The sequence below is a fragment of the Vanellus vanellus genome (assembly GCF_965231255.1).
Source record: "Vanellus vanellus genome assembly, chromosome: 1".
Lineage (NCBI taxonomy): Eukaryota > Metazoa > Chordata > Aves > Charadriiformes > Charadriidae > Vanellus > Vanellus vanellus.
This window is the reverse complement of record NC_138905.1, coordinates 34,915,357-34,932,801: the sequence shown is the minus strand read 5'-3', so window position 1 is coordinate 34,932,801 and position 17,445 is coordinate 34,915,357. Positions and strand designations below refer to the sequence as shown.

The following is a 17,445-nucleotide window of genomic DNA, read 5'->3' as shown; positions in this document are numbered from 1 at the left end:
GGTGGAAAAAGCCTCCTCGATGGGCCGGTACGCGGTGCTGCGGTGCCGCTGCGGATACCGCACCGGGGCCGGGTGGAAGCACCGTTCGGGCAGGGCGCTCCTGAGGCCCACCGCGGCGCCCCTTCCCCGCCGCCAAACGCACGAACAGGGGTCAGGAGCTGCCGGGCGCCACCACCGCTGCCATGTGCGGGCGGGCGGGCTCGCTCCCGACCACCCCGCCGGGCACACGCAGGGGTGACCAGCTCCCCCCACCACATACACAACCCGCCGGTCCCGTCGCGTGTCCCCCCCCCCCCCCCCCCCCCCCCGCGGTCAGTGGGGCAGGGCGGGCGGCGGGGGGCGGGCGGCGGCGGGCGGGCGCCGCGCCCCTCCGCGATGACGCGCCCGCATTCCTGCCTGAAGAGCGGCGGCGCCCCGAGGGGGCCATCAGACCGGGAGCGACGCCGCCGCCAGAGCATCGCGGACACGATATTTTCTTTCCCTTTTACACCGCTGGCGCTTTTTTTTTGTTGTTTTTCAGTGATATATATATATATATTATCTACCTTTATTTATTTAGGGCTGTGCTTTTGCTGACGTTTTATAGTTAAGGGTCTTTTTCCCCCCACCTTCGCGAGAAGCGGCACCCGAGAGAGGAGCATCTCCTCGTTCCGAGGCTTCGGGAGGACACCTCGCCTCCGAGCTCTTCCAGGAGAAGGTACGACGCGGCGGCCAAGGAGGAACGGGGCGACTTGTCGGAGGCAGCGCGGGCGGTCCTCGGTGCCTTTATCCGGCGGCAGCCCACCCCTCCCGCGGCTCTCCGCCCGAGACCCCGCCGGGACGCGCCGCCGCTGCATCCTAGCAAAGGTGGAAAAAAAAAAAAAAAGAAAAAAAAAAAAAGAAAAACCAAGCGACTGCGGCGCACCGCAGTCCCGTGACTCCCCTTTGCATTTTTTTCCATGGAAAACGCCGGGATGCCCGGTGTCACCGGCGGGGGGGGGGGGGGGGTAAACACGGAGGCGGCAGCGGGACGGGAGGCTCCGGCAGCGCGTGTGACAATCTCCCATCGGAGTTGCATCAGTCGGAGCGGGGGGGGGGGGGGGGGGGCGGAAGGGATTGGGAGGGTGGGTGAGTGCGGCGTGGCGGTGCCGTTACCCTGGCGCTGTTGCCGGTACCGTCGGTCGGTGGGGCGGCGGCAGCCCCCGCCCCGCCCCGCGCGGGATCACCTTTGTCTGCCCGCGCGCCCCCCGCCCCGCGCGCCTGGTACTTTTCCACTCGGCGGCGGGCGAACGGGTGGGGGCTGCCGCCGCCACCGCCGCCGAGCGCGCGCTGGCCACGTGACGGGCCGCGGCGGCCGCTGCGGCACTGACGTCGCCTCCCAACCTCCGCAGGCGTCGGCCGAGCCCCGCCGCCAAGGACAAAAGAGCGGCCGCCCCGACACCCTCCCCACCCCCCCCCCGGTACCGCCACCGCCACCGCCATGAGCAGCGCCGAGATGGGCAAGTTCAACATCTCCCCCGACGAGGACAGCAGCAGCTACAGCTCCAACAGTAACGACTTCAGCTACCCCTACCCCACCAAACCGGCCGCCGCCAAGAGGTGAGGGGGCTCCGCCGCGCCCCGGGGTGGGGTGGGGTGTGGGGGCGCCCGCTTCAGCCCGAGTGTAAATCGCCGCCTCAGGTGTGGGGGTGTCGCGTGCCGGCAGGCGTTACAGCAACACGGAAATGACCGCGGACGTAAACACGCGCAATGCTTTGTGTGCTGGGCAGAATGAGGGGAGGGGGGGGGGGAGTACTGGGGTGTGGGGGCTGTCATTCCGTTAGTGTTCTCGTCTCCCTTTGAAGTGGATTGGAAAGCTAAACGGGAAGTGGATATGCAAGTTCCCCGTGATAGTCACCGGTGATGCAATGTTTTTTACAGCCACTATGTGGATATGGATCCCGAAAACCAAAATTTCTTGCTCGACTCCAATCTTGGGAAAAAGAAATATGAAACTCAGTATGTAAGTACATAACAATAACATTTCAAAAAAAAAGAAAAGCTTTCTTGCCAAATTTGTTTGTTTTAATTCTGAAATAAGTAATAACTTTCTATTAATCGTTACCTATCTCCCTTTTCTCAGCATCCGGGTACTACTTCCTTTGGAATGTCAGTATTTAATCTGAGCAATGCTATTGTGGGTAGTGGCATCCTTGGTCTTTCTTATGCCATGGCTAACACTGGAATTGCTCTTTTTGTGTAAGTATCTTTTGGTTCATAAAAAAAAAAAATCTTTCTGCTGTGTAATTAATAATGGAAAAATAGATGATGTAAGAATATGACCTTTACAAAATACCTAGTCATTGCCATAGGTGCAGAATTTAATTTTAGTATTTATGGCTTGTTTTAAATAAAGAGATTGTGACACATACAGAAGGACTTGCAAAAATTAAACGGCTTCATTGCAAGTTCTGCAACCCGGAAAACATTTTACAGTGAATTTTCCTTTACTTAGCTGTAATTTCTCCATGAATAACTGATAGACTTCCCTTGAAAAATCCATTATCCAAGTGGAAGAGAGGTGCTACTTAACAGACTGAAGCCTGTATTAGCTTTTTCCTTCAGAGTTCACCGATTTAAATTAATGACAACAAAAACTTTTCAGTTAGTGGAAGTCATAATTGCATAAAAAGTACAGGATCGGGCTGTAGAGAAGTAGAAGAAATATGTAGGTGGAAGGGGATTATTTTAGTTGTCTCATGCAAGTCTGGCCATCTCCACTCTTTTTAACGTTTCTCTGACCCAGTCCTGCTGATCAGGGACGTGGTCTCCTTTTCCTCAATTGATGTAGCTGTGCCTGTAGAGGTACGATGTACTCTGTACCAGTACAGAAATCGTTTTTATTGCTATGCTTTTACTCAGTTCAGGGAACTGCTTTCAGCTATGCCTATAAAAATTGCTGTGTCCTTGCAAGGGAGGGATGTGGAATAACCAGCATATATTTATTGGTATGCCTATATTGGCAAAAGCTTTCAGGTATAAGACAAGGCTGTAGTAATGTAATTGGCAATGGCATGAAGAAACTATTAAGTACAGAGCTTTTAAGTGTCTTGGGAAACTTTCCAAAAAGTTTTAGGTTAGATTCACTTCCAGATAATTCACAGTATATCAGGGTGGTGCTCAAGTTTCCTGAGGAACCTACCAGTGTGTAAAGTTTTGATCTAAAGGGTTTTATTTTAAAGATAAGGTGATTTGTTATTTTTTTGCTAAGACTTTCACTTATTTAGATGATGCTAAACTGAATGAACAACTTAGCAGCATGAATTCAGAAGAGATAGATCTCTACATCTCTCTACGCATCAGTTTCATGCTCTAAAGGTGTTCTGCAGCACGTGAAAGATAATCAGCATAATGCACATTAGAACATCTCTGAGGAGAGGAAAAAAAAGAATTTAAGGTTAGATATTTGAACAGATTTGCCTATAATTACATATGGGGGTTCATTTTTCTGAAGAAAAAAATCTTCAAATCTGTTGATTTGACAATTAGGTTTTGAGGTCATTTAGTTACCTTTCGTTTCCAGATACTGCATTCAGATCTGTTTGCATTGAGACTGGTTCATAGATAAACTAGCTTGTTGCCTTTCAAAGCTTTGTGTGGTTTATGTAGTTCCAAGGCAGGAAAGCAGTCAATTACTGATGATATTGAGGACACTGAGGGCTTTACAGGCATCCTTTAATAACTAGGTTACAGATTCAGATCCAGATGCAATTGATTAAGGCATTAAATTCTTTGAAGACTGTGTGGACACTTGTGTCAGTGCTGTGACTTGTCACTTGTGTCAGCACTAAATAAATGAATGATATGGTCTGGAAACCAGAAGCTTTGAGACGAGTTTGCTGACTGATCTTGTCAATGCTGTAGGCAGCCATTCGAGGTTAGGACTGAGGGATCCAGGATCTGTGCTGTTTTAATGAAATGCAATCCTGGCACATCTTGCTGTGCTGTTTCTAGTTGATGGTTGAATTAAATCTTGGTTAATCTCTACCTGTCAGAAATACAGAGGTTTACTTGTGTGCATGTGTTGGTGTTAAGTTGGCACAGTAAAACAGGTTTCCTGGGTTCCTTGTACAGATCTGTGAGGCTTTTCTCAGATGTTCTTGTTTCCAGTTCTTTGTGCTATGTTTACTAATTTCACCAATGTTAAAAAGTACACTGAATGAAATGTAAAGAGGACTCTGGGAACTCTAAATCAAGCTTGCCCTTTTTCAGCAGTTGCGCTGATTCTTAGGTTTCCTATAAAGCAGAGTGCTTGTGTTGGTGTGAGAAAGGCAGGGTGGTGTTTTTTTTTTTAACGTGTTGTAATTTTCCACTGTGTTCTTCAGCAGCTGAGAAGTCCCCCCTTGCGTGCCACTCCAGGAAGCGCATTTGTTGTGGGAGAGATTTGTTGTTGAGAGATCCGAATTTTAGATGTTGCAAATGTGCTTCTAGAAATAATATATATTACCTGTAAAAGCTGTGAGGAAGATAAAACAAGCCACTAGCAATTCCCATGTAAGCACACATGAAGAGTAACTTTTGAGCAAATAAAGTTGGGTTGTTTTTTTTTTTTTTTTAATTACAATAAGTGTTTTTCCATTTGAAGGCACAGCTCTCAATAGGTCTGAGTTTTCAGTCAATTCTTTAAGGCTTTTGCAGTTTCATCTTTACATAAAAAAAAGACATAACACAGGTTTAAGCTGAAAAGCTGATTTGTTTAAGACCAAGAGATAATCTTCACTTTAGCTAGTTAGTCACAACTGGAAGTTCGATAGATGCATAGATGCACTGTTGAACAAGGATAGGAGGAGAGGAGAAATACAGTTTCTTACAATGATACAAAACCATTCCCATTGATACTTTGTTATTTATGTCAAATGTAGCCAGCCATAATGGCCTGACACTTGCAGTGCTTATGCCACTTTACACTGAATATAAGCGTTGCTTAATCCTACACTAGAATGTCTCTGTGTGCCAGTGAAATGCATTTCAGTATAAAATCCTTTCTAAACTGGGCTTTAATTGGGTTTCCACAATGCTTTTAACTGGCCTTAGAATCTACAGTTTTTTCTCCCGATAATATTTTAATATGATTACCTTTTTATGTATGATCTGTCTTTATTTAATAAGGTTACAATAAGTCATTTATGGCTATTAAAAATTTGCATGTTTTTTCCCTCCCTAGGATACTTCTGCTGTTTGTCTCAATAGTTTCTTTGTATTCAGTGCATCTCCTTTTGAAGACTGCCAATGAAGGAGGTATGGCAAATTACTATTTTACAAACATATGGTATTTTTTTCATATGGTATCTTTGTGAAACACACCCTTCCAATGGATTATTTTGTTTTCTTTTAGGGTCTTTATTGTACGAACAGTTGGGAATGAAGGCATTTGGTATGGCTGGAAAACTTGCTGCTTCTGGATCAATTACAATGCAGAACATTGGAGGTGAGGACAAGATCTTAAAAAGTCTGTGCTGTCAATAGTAAATGTTCCCTACTTGGAGACTTTTTTTTTTCACACAACATGTGTTCATTAACTGCTTGTGTTCAAGTGAAGTTATGAAACATGTTATGTGATTCTTGCATCTTGTGGCATATTCTATATTTGTAATGATCTATGATGTTATTCACCTACAGCTATGTCAAGCTACCTCTTCATAGTGAAATATGAGTTACCATTGGTCATCAAGACATTTATGAACATCGAAGAGACCACAGGGTAGGTGTTAGAACTCCTCATCAGAGAAACTATTAGGAGAAACAAATATGGAGAATGTATATATTTTTATATGAAGACCACGTTCGGTACACCATAGGGTAGCTTCTTACTCAGACAGAGATACAGTAAGTTTGCCCTTCCCCTGAGTGCTCCACTTTAGATCCAGCCTGTCCTGGGAAAAGGGTAGAAAAATACAGGTATTGCATCGTATTACAGAAAGTTGTTCTCTAAAGAACATCAGGTAAGTGTTGATGTATGTACCAGTCAGTACATACTCTTAATAAGGAAAGGTAAATGTGGTTTCAAATTGGTTGTTTGGGTTTTTTTTCCTTATTGCATTCCAACTTGTTTGGACTGATTATTTTGGTTTTCTAGTGTTAATATTGTGGGAAGTGATTAAATATAAGACTACGGTGCAGTTATGTAACGAATGTCTTAAGGAACAATTCTGAAAAAGGCCTGGGGACTAAACATTGAACTGAAACAGAGTTTATATGCCCAAGACTAAAATGGTAGACAGATTACCATTTAGCCCTGGAGATACCTTGGCTCCATAGTGGCTTTCCTGCTTGGCTTTAAAAGTGGGTGCCTTGGATAGAGTTCATTTTATCTAACCATACTGTCTGAAAGTTAGATTTTGAGCATCATTACTCTGGTCTTGGTATAAACAGTGGAGAAAAATGGTTCTCTATAGTGGTCAGTTCAGTGCTCTGGGCTTAGACAACTGTTTTGGGCATCTCCAGAAAGCGATTTATCATGTCACTCTATGTTGAGAGGGTGTGTAAAAACAGCTATCTAAAGCAAAGATGCCTGACTTCAGATGGATAGAGTTAAGTGCTATAAATCTCACTCTTCAGAGTTGTACTTCTGTGCCTTGTCCTGAAGTGTCCCAGTCTTGAGAGGGCTGAGCAGCTCAAGACTCCAACTTACACCTAAGCCTGAGTTCAGAAGGTAGGCATTTTTCTGCCTGTGTTCCCCAAGGGGTTCAAGCCATTTGGTGGTGTTCATACAGCTTGCTGATAGATATTGTCATGACAACAATGCTAGCCATCTTTTTTTTTTTTTTTTTTTTTTTTTTTTAATCAAAGAATATTTACTTAACAGTGTAATGTTTACAAATTCTTTCCTGGGAAGGTTTGTTTCCCTCCTTTGGCTGAATTCAATTCATTATTTTCCACTTCTTAAGAAAGTCCCTGGAGTAGCCAGTACTTACAAGGGGACTTGGAGGCAAATATTTTTAACTGTCCCTTCTTCAGAGTAGAATTCAAAATTGGTTGCATTTCAAGAGGGAAAGTTGAAGGCTGTCAGTCTCACTGGACACAGCTGCTGATCTGCAATATCTGGCAGACAAAATAAAGAAAAGTAGAGATTGGTATCTTGTGTTCTTATTGTCTGGTACTAGGTAGTTGTACACTGATTTAAAGTCAATCTTTTCTCGATGCTCTGGCAGTTGTGGACCCCATTTAACTGACTCTCTCCATGCGTTGCTTAGGGGAGTCTGGGTGGCTACCATTGGCATGGATTCCATTCTGGCAGCCTGGTGCCTAAAATGTAAGCACTTACCTGTTTAAATGTCCCAAGATAATGCTTACTGTAGAAGATATTCTGGAATTCTGAGACAATATTTATTACAAATACTAGCTGCATTATTAAAATTTGTTTAGCAATTTCTAAAATACTCAGCTGTATTTTAAAGCTGTGCAATCCTATTCTTTGCTCTTCAGCACAGGAAAAACTTTTAAGTCCTTGGTCTGAAAGCCCTCATGGCCTCCATGTGGGGCATGCACAACAACAGCGCTCGTTTTTATGACTGCATCAAATGCAAGGAATGTCTGTGCTGTGACTTCTTTTAAATTTACCACAGGACTACTACATTAAAAAAAAAAAAAGGATAACAAAAGATACATGATGTTAATGTCCTACACATCTGAACTTTCTAAAACACTTTTTTTACTTTTAGTTGTCCCAGATAAAACTGGGGAAAAGGATGACTAAATTGTTTTTGCACTTACTACATAAATCCAGAGCAAGTCTGTTAGAATTATTCCATATTTCCACTAGCACATATAAGCTTCTAATTTAGCAATTGAGTTTGAATGCACAAATTTCCAATTGGGTCATTAATTTTTCATTGTTTACCAAAATTGTAGACAGTCAAATAAATACTGTTAGCTGATACCATAACAAGATATAAAGTATTAATATTTGGGAATAAATGCTTAGTGTTACTTGAATTGCTTAAAGCATATAGGATGTTCCTGTAGGACAGATGAAAAGAGCAGTTACACTGCCACAGTTAAATACTCAAGATAAGTTTTTCTGTTAGTTCAGTGAAATTGCATTGTATTTCCATAAATCTAACCTTGGTTTTCGGTGTTTCAGAGGAAGATGTTAATCTTCTAACACTGCAAAATGTTTTGTCAAAAAATAGCTGCTGCTTCCTATGGAATAAATGGTAAAAAATATCTGAAGGGAAAAATCTTCTGAGGTTCTTCTCATAGTTTCCCTGTTGAAAGGGACTAAGCGTGCCTCCATGAGACTCCCAGTGCTTGTCGGAGTGTTCTAAGCCACTGGGCTTGAGCTATTGGCTTAACTCCAGCCTTCACCTGTTTTTCTTTAACTTCTGCAGGGTACCCAACAGAATTTTATTTTTATTAAAAGTGGCTCACCACCCTGTTGGGGCCCTGCAATATTCTAATACATCTGGAGAGTTGGGAACCAACATTTAAGCAAATTACAATTTTTATGTGATTGATCCCAGTTGACTCTCTTTCTGACCAGTCATTTACTTTCCTGTCTTCTGACTTTCAGATGCATATTAATTTTAGAAAAGGACACTAAAGGAAAGGCACAATGCAGGTTTGGGGTGAGATAAGAAGAAGGTATTGTAGGGCTTTAGGTCCATATAGTAAGTAGAATGCTAATCCTTTGTGACATGAGGTACTACACTTTTTTTTTTAAGAAACTATATGTTGTAGGAGAAGAGTGAAGCCTAAACTGCAAATGTTGTATTTTTAAAATATTTTGGTTACTTACAAATATTACCTTTTTTCTACAGAGAATGGTATCTTAATGGCGACTATTTAGTGCTGCTGGTGTCTGTCATCCTCATTCTTCCCCTGTCCTTACTGAAAAATTTAGGTAAGCAGTATAGTACAATCAAAATAAAAACACGTTGAAAATACTGTGGGGAAATAGGTTGATATGATGTTTGAGTTTTGAAGTACTATGTGAATTAACAGCTAACAACTGTCTCCAAACTTGTCTCTTGGGACTAATCAGTGTTTAGGTAATTGCTGTGAGTCTACATCAAAAAAGAAAATAAAAATTCAAGATAAGTGTCTTAAATTACAGATGTGTTTGTGTACAATGAAAGTACAATAGATAGGGTAGCTTTAGAAGAAGGCTCAACAGTAACTCTGTGTTCTTACTATGAAGTTTGACATCTTTTGGTCAGTAGTGAAATAGTATAATATTGTTTTTAGCTAATAGCATTAGCTATTATATCCTATAACAGTCTCGGAAGAATAGGGATGATATCCCTGGGCTGTTAAATTGTTTTTGCAATGTAAATAGAAGTCACCTTTTCATTTTACATTCCGAACACTAGCAGAATATTCACACCAGATGCCTTATCTAAAATGGCTGTAATTTAGTGATACATGTGACTCATTCAGTTAACGTACTATTTGTTCAGAGAATCATGTAGTGGAATTTTAGTAAGAGTCTCTATGTGAATTACTGTTTCAAGTTACTACTTTCTACAAATTAAGTGAGTCAATAAAAACAAAAGGGAAAAGGCTAAGTTATCTCATAGTGCCTTCTATTAAAAATAATTCTATAATCATTCTTGGTATATAATAAACAATTCACATTGTTGGTGTGGGGTTTTGTTGTGGGATGTGGTTTTTTAAGTTATAAAGTTTAATATTACAGACTCGCTGTATGTCCAGACCCTAATATGTCTTTGAGAACTTTCAGATGTGGGTTGAGATTAGCAGAAGGTCAATGAATAATTAACTTGTTCTATGTAACACTGAGAAAATGGCAATCTAAAGAGATCACTGACAAAATATATTTTGTCGTAATGTTATGACAGGAATGATGTTTCTGTTTGTTGTACCTTAGATTTTTTTTTTTTTTTTATCTTTCTTGAACAGGATATTTGGGCTATACCAGTGGTTTTTCCTTACTTTGCATGGTCTTCTTTCTGATCGTTGTAAGTATAATGTTGTAGACTTCAGGCTTGTAAAACTGCATTTCAAAGTGAAATTAAACATAGTTTCTGAAAAGTTTTCCAATTTACATTAATCAAAGTAACAATAAATACATGGATTTATTTCTAGGTAATTTGGAAGATGTTCCAGATCCCTTGTCCTATGGACAGTGACATCATGAACATGACACTAACAAATGTGACACTGGCACCTTTAGTAGATACAAATATAACAAGTGATGATGTGTGCAAGCCAAAATATTTCATCTTCAATTCACAGGTAACTGACTAAAAATCAGACCCTGTTGAAAATAGGGGAGACTAAATACATAGCAGATAAATTAGGTCATTTTTCCTTCAAGTAGTTGCCCAGTTGTAAACTTGGGGTGTGCTAAGACTTTCTGTTCCAGTAGAGTTAGGCATTGTTTACCTCCTGTAGACAGGGTGTTTCCACACTCCAAATGCACAGAAATTAGAGGAGCTTGAGCTGCATGCCTGAGATAAGTGGCAATAAATGCATCTCTCATTCTTCAGCACAGCATTTCTCTTCAAGTTCCATTCAAGGAAGTTAGTAAAACATTTTAAAAAGTAGATTGCAGAAGATGAAGTACATAGTAAAAGCATGCGAATGGGAAATGCATGCAGGGTTTGGAATAGGCTTTAACTTCCTAGTCACAGAGTCTTGACTCTCATGAATGCTCCCAATTACAGTCGTGACTCTTCACACATGGGGAAGAAGTATGTGTAATAGCCAATACCAAGACCAGGCTATAATGGCAGAAGCCTATGAGATGCAGAACATAATTCTGAATGGAAATACATTCAGCTCAGCATGGAGTACAGTGAGATTTGAGAGTATTTGATACCTCAGGGTCTGGGTTTAAGAAAATATGAACTTGTTTTAATTTTTGACAAAGTTTCATTTCTAAAGAATAGCTAGTCTTTATGATGAACTAAACTGATGCCTAAGTCTATTGATGCCTAAATCTATTGATGAATTTTTTTTAAACTAAATTTCTCATGTCTATTGAGATACTTAAGAAAGATACTTTTGTTTTTCAGACCGTCTATGCTGTCCCAATCCTGACATTTTCTTTTGTTTGCCATCCTGCAATTCTTCCTATCTATGAAGAACTGAAAGGGTAAATATTTAGATATGTGTCTGTAATTTCACTAAACGAACAAAAGTAGTGTTAAAACAGTATGTTCTCATTGCTCACAATGTTTCTTTTTCTCTTTCTTACAGCCGAAGCCGTAAAAGAATGATGAATGTGTCCTATGTATCTTTTTTTGCCATGTTCCTCATGTATTTATTGGCTGCTCTCTTTGGATACCTGACATTTTATGGTGAATATTGCCTTTCTGGTTTTGTGGTTTTTTTTTTTTTTTTTTTAATTAATTACGTTCTGCAAAACCACAGTATTATTGTATTATTTTTAAGTTAGAGCAAGCAAGCACTTACTATGGGTTCTGAATATATGCTGTTTGGGGGGGGGTTAATACTTTTATAAGTGTAGACCCAAAAGGAGATCAGTAGTAGGATTAGGCCCAAGGCAGAGGATTGAAATTGGATTAAAACAGATTTAGTGCCTCCAAGTTATCACTGTGTAAAATGGAGATGTGCTTACAGGAGCTGTTGAGGCTTTCAATTCATATTGCTGTAACTGTAAAATTCGCTTAGGATTTAGAGCAGAAGCGATTGTTTGAGAAGTATGTCGACTACATATAATTAAAATACTGTTTTCTTTATAGGAAACGTTGAACCAGAACTGCTTCATACCTACTCTGCTTACCTGGGTGCTGATGTTCTTCTTCTTATTGTGCGTCTCGCTGTACTTATGGCTGTGACCCTTACTGTACCTGTAGTTATTTTCCCAGTAAGTATTCTTTTTTTAATCTTACTACCATTTTTTGTGTTCGTCACCTGTCCTGCTGCAGTCGTTTATTGATTTGGCAATTCCTATTTATAAAGTTTTTCTCTTAATTGGAAAAGGAAATTTATTCTAATAAGATTGATGAAATAGCTCTATGCTGTTAATTCAAATACATTAAATAATTAGGCAACATTTACAGAGCAGTAGATACAAATACATTGAGTTATATTGTTTTCCTGGTATGGTTTAATTAGGGGAGTCAAACAGATTGCTCCTTCATAAAAGTACTTGGACTATTGTATTATCAGTTTACAAAAGTCAGTGTGTTTTTTGTAAGTACATTGTGAACATGAATTCTGGTCATTTAGGTGTATGTTGGTGAGCAGCATCCTTAGATGTTACGAAAATCCCTGGGATTTATTTTTGTTAGAGAGATGTTTTTCCTTGTGTTTTCTTTGTTTCTGGGTTTGCTTTGAAAATCTCAATCACTAAAGAGAAAAACAGACCAAAGATAGACACAGTGCTGCCTCTCAAGTGCAGGACGTAAATATTTAAAAAAAAAAAAAAAAAAATTGTTTTCATGTCTTTCAGCTTCCATTACAATCTGAAGTGTTCAGGAAAATGATGTTATAATACTTTCAGAAAGAAGGTCTAATTCAGGTGAAGGTCACTGGCTTGCACAGCGAAGACTAAAATGTCTTTTTTGTTTTCCCCCCTTCAAAAGATCCGCAGTTCCATTACCCAGCTGTTGTGGGCAGGGAAGGAGTTTAGATGGTGGCGTCACTGTTCCATTACAGTTGCTCTTCTGGCGTTCACCAATGTGCTTGTTATCTTTGTCCCTACTATCCGAGACATCTTTGGATTCATCGGTAAGCATTTTCATGTCAGTTCAAGTAGTCTTTCAAATCTCAGAAAATGCCATTCTGATCAACTATATTTACCTGTTTATGAATATTTATTTCTATGCTTTTTAAATACAGGTGCATCTGCAGCTGCCATGCTGATCTTTATACTTCCTTCTGCCTTCTATATCAAATTAGTGAAGAAGGAACCAATGAAGTCAGTGCAAAAGATTGGGGTATGTATAGAAAACTATGTAGTAGCTACACTTGCTTACTAATTCAGAGCAAGAACTTTAGTTTCCTTCTTCACGATTTAAGAATTTTGGAGTCCTGGTGAAGCTAGTCAGTGAACAGTCATTTAATAAGGAGAGAGCCATCACAACGCTCAGTTCCCTTACCCCTCGGTCCGCAATCTCAACAATAGTTGGGTCATTCTGTTGCTGATACGAACCAGATTTCAACAGATTACCCTTAAGATCTATACTAAAAAAGTATTATTCTCCTTTAAATTTTCTTTCAAGACTTATTTACCTAATTTACCCCATAAGAGCTTACCTCCACTAATCATTTGGGTCATCCTGACTGGTCTTGATGCGCTTACTGGTCTTAGACATACTGACTCAGAATCAAGTCAGCACAGTGGCACAGCCTGACTGGTATCAGCAGCTACATTAATTTCCCTCAGCTGAAGGTGAGGTCTGCTATACTGAAAATAGACGTACTTTTTTATTTGAAAAAGGACCCCAAGTATGAGAAAGAAACCTAGCTCCTTGTTGTTTACTGTGATCGCGTGTCTTTTTTATTTTGTCCTCCATGAGCAATGGCCTTTGTGCCATAAATGGGCATGACTTCATGGATGTAGTAGCAGAAACTGAAATATTTATTTTTATGTTTTCTTTTTTCAGGCTGCATTCTTCTTTCTAAGTGGTATACTTGTGATGACTGGGTGTATGACACTGATTATTCTAGACTGGACCCAGAATGCTGCATCTGATGGCCATTAACTGTCCAGGTTTAATCTCTAATACTCCACTTCAAATGCCAGTGTTCACTCAGATACCTACTGAGCATCAAAATGAGCTATTCAGCTTCCTTTAAAATGCAGATTCTTTGTTGGTGGTTCTTCTGATTGTAGAATACCCGAACTTGGTCTTTAAGAAACTATTCTGCATGACGGAAGTGGATATTAACATCAAACCACGTGAGTGTCTGGCTGAAGGAAGTGACAACTTTATTCCATTCCAGAGAATGGACAGAACTCTCCGTAGACTTTTATCAAGCCATGTTTGGCTTTTTGTCATTGTTACTTGGATATTTTGTTATTTTACTTGAATGTGCCTAATGGAACCATTTGATGTGAGAAATAACTCTTTAATTTACAGCAAAGTGTTTAAATAACCAATGAGAGAGAGAGAGAGAAACATTATTATTTTTTGTACCAAAAATTCTTATGGACCTCAAAAGCACTATTTTGACTTTAAGAAACATTTTTCTAAAAAGAATGAAAGAATAACATAGAAAAGTTCATAAAAATATTTAATCAGTGTCCTAAATTAAATCTAGCTTGCCTTTCTCTAGAGGCATAATTAGAAGAAAATTATTTTAAAAAATACTTCTAATGACCAAAATAGAAAATGAACCAAGTGAAGTCAAAATTCTCTAATTATAAATGCTTCCCATTAAATTCACTTAGTTCGAAGTAGAGTGAAAATAATCCTGAAAATTATTTGTCAGCTTACTTAGGTAACTACAGTTGCCTTCGTTCCCAAAAATGGTGTGGAAACCCAATTTTTCAAGCTTTAAAAAACCCACCCTTTAAAACGGGTACATTTGAGAAAAACGTAGCTAATCTAGAAATCGTAAAGATGACGTTGACATTTCCCTTCTTGAGGTACTCAATAGTGCAATTGGGTAAAACAGGGTTTGGGGGGTTTTGCCTTTTCGTTTTTTTTTTCTGTTATATAAACTGAATGGCTGTGGACTATCATGCCATTAATATAAAACTCCTTCCTGGAGTAGTTCTTATTAATAAGGTCCATTTTCAGTTGTAGCAATGTATGTTGGGTTGGTTTTTTTTTCTGTCCTATCTATCTTGAAACACTCTGTAGGAAAACAAAAAGGTCCTAATGTAGTTTACTAGTTGTATAATATTCAAAAACTGTACAGTATTTCTCAAATTACTCATCCATTATTGGATTTTGAATTACTTGACTATTCTGTTTCTGAGTCAAATCCACAAAATAACTGCACCAGTATTTCATGCTTGGTACAAACTCTCTTCGCATACACAACTGGGATTCCTCTTCCAATTTATACTGTATAGTAGTATTAAAGATAACCTCATAGACTGGATAGTCATCTCATACTTGTTTGCTTCAGAAATAGGTAAATTTCTTATGAGCCCTAGCTAGCTAGCTGATGAAACAGGTGCTGTATGGTTGTGATTAGCCGTTTTGTTTCTAGTGCATGTTTACTCTTTCATTCTTATCCCAGGTTGAAGAGAAATAACACTTGTATAACAGCGTACTTGGCTTATAAGAGGTTCTCAAATACAACAATACTGGGTACAAAAGCCTAGATAGAGATTATTAATGAAATAATCATGGCAATGTGGTCAACTGTCTTCATCTGACATGATGCTTTAAAAACCTGATTTACAAAGTTCCACTCAGTCATTGTGTCAGAGGGAACAAGTAAGGGCCTGTAATCCATTGATTAAACAGTGCCTGAGACTTTTTTGCTCTTGTAGAACTAATCAGGAACAAATCTAAATGTTTGGCAGATAATGTCAATTTCTGCCCAGCCATTTAAAATCTATGAAAAAAGTTGCAGGTATTTTGTATTGATACTTCTGCATGACTATAAGTACTGGTCACTAAGCCTGTAGTGTAAAACTGTAATGAGAAGTTAGATTCCTCTTGCGTTGTTTGTATTATTAGTTCTGTGGTACTCAACTGGCAATTAACGATCCTGGAGTCAGCACTGATGAACGCTCCTTAGGTACTTCTCTGCCTCAGGTACTGTACATCCGTGGCCATCTATCCCACGTTACCTGGTCTCCACGGAAGTGCTGAGCGTGTGCCTCCTCAGTACTTTGGCAGCTTTTCTTCTTCCTCTCCGCAAACGTAGAAAGGTGGAAGAGGATTAAAACGTCGTCTACCTTTGAGCAATTTGTAGCACATAAGGGATGAAGCGCTTCCCTTGACAGCATTTAAAAAGAGAGAAAGCGAGAAATTGCCTCCTTTCTGTCAGTAGCCATAGAAGAGGGGAAGGAGGTGTAAATGAGAAGTTACTACACAGTCCTTCCCAGCAGCCAGAGAGGAGGAAGGCTTTTGTGATGACACCTCATAATATATCACATATGTCACTTAATTCTCTGAATGTAGCAACTTCCAGTTTTTACGTTGTGTGTTACATTATTTGATCGACTGGCTCTCCACCTGCAACAGTTGAGTTCCACTTGGCTGGGTTGATTTCCAACACATGACTTATTTAATTGTATTTTTTTTCCAAACCTGTCTGTTTAAAATTACCTACATTACAAACCACCTAAAAGAGCAGCTTCAGTATTAAACCACTGTTTTGTCACCTCAGTTAGACGTTACTGTCTTCCATGATATTTCAGTCATAAATGTAACATGTTATTTATAAAACATTAATCCATTAAAACTAAACCTATTTTTCAATATTTATGATAGTCTATGTACATAAATTGTATGTGTGTATATACTGTAAGTATAATGTATATAATGTAGGTTTGGAATCCAGGATTTATGTATATATTCCTCTCTCATTACTGATTGTTACATCATTTCAAGGAGTTGTTCATGTTGTACATCTGTATAACAACTGTCAAAGGAAAGATTCTTCTACAGCAAAATGCAATGCTTACAAAAATGGAAGAAATGTGTTACGCCTAAGGTGTGTAAGAAAACACTAAGATTGTATTTATTACAAATGTATATGTTGCAATAAACACAGGAGTCACTTGGGTCCATAAAAAGCATCGTTCAGGTTCATGTATACTTTTCCTCTAAAATTTACCATGGATGTTACGATTCCCTGAAGGCAGCAACTTAACAACTTTCTACGATCTAACGTATTGTTAGGCCACCACATTCAGGCATCCTACGGTACATCCGTGTACATATGTAAATATCCACTGTATTGTTAGAGGCCAACACTCTAGCTACAGTTGTTGGCAGGGAGTGCAACACAGTTTCAATGAAACATTGTATGTTTGTTTTAATGAAATAAATAAATAGGTAATCCTAAGCAATGGTGTGGTGTTTTTTGGGGGGGAGGCATTTGAAGGGTTTTCTTTAAAGATGACACTAAAAGTGTATCTTTAATTTCATGCATATTTAACATTTATGAGCGCTTTTCAGGAAGGGGCGGGGGGGGGAAATAACGTACAACTCGGTCCACAATTTATGAGACTGCAAGAGTAAACAGAACAAGCCTGGACATTAAAGAAAATGAGAGATTAAATTCTGCAAGGAGCCTGTATTATGTGATTTTTTTTTCAGTACATGCACACCTGGAGACAAGACTCAATGTGTTAGATCTTGTATAAGTTTAATAAATGAGTGAGGCTTGCCAAAATTCTACGCCATTTTCCTGCAACTGAATCTCAAGGGGAAGAATAACTGCTGCTTAAAAATTTTCAAAACTGGTGCATCTGTTTCACTTGTGTTTTAGCGATTGGATACAAACCAAGTGCAGCATATCAGTTCCTTGTTCCCCAGAAATCTGTATCAATTCATATGAATCTTTGTCTTTCCCAAATTTTAA

The 17,445-nt window shown here is 39.5% G+C and overlaps 1 protein-coding gene across 1 annotated transcript; it reads left to right on the top strand.

The window, feature by feature from the left end:
* The first annotated feature begins 421 nt into the window (after positions 1-421).
* SLC38A2 (solute carrier family 38 member 2) lies at positions 422-16,926 on the top strand. The gene is made up of 16 exons (XM_082498597.1): positions 422-697; positions 1,371-1,578; positions 1,900-1,981; positions 2,102-2,217; positions 5,183-5,256; positions 5,354-5,446; positions 5,638-5,719; positions 8,778-8,860; positions 9,880-9,938; positions 10,066-10,215; positions 10,998-11,077; positions 11,182-11,282; positions 11,688-11,812; positions 12,534-12,678; positions 12,790-12,887; positions 13,557-16,926. Exons 2-16 carry the CDS (start codon positions 1,460-1,462, stop codon positions 13,653-13,655), a joined length of 1,506 nt encoding a protein of 501 aa, XP_082354723.1. The 5' UTR covers positions 422-697; positions 1,371-1,459; the 3' UTR covers positions 13,656-16,926.
* The last annotated feature ends 519 nt before the right edge of the window (positions 16,927-17,445 follow it).

Excerpts from the sequence above, each read along its gene's own strand:
- SLC38A2 (XM_082498597.1), top strand. The coding sequence starts at position 1,460 with ATGAGCAGCGCCGAGATGGGCAAGTTCAACATCTCCCCCGACGAGGAC. Across the intron at positions 11,813-12,533 it reads TACCTGTAGTTATTTTCCCA|ATCCGCAGTTCCATTACCCA; the intron begins GTAAGTATTCTT and ends CCCCTTCAAAAG. Across the intron at positions 12,888-13,556 it reads AGTCAGTGCAAAAGATTGGG|GCTGCATTCTTCTTTCTAAG; the intron begins GTATGTATAGAA and ends TTCTTTTTTCAG.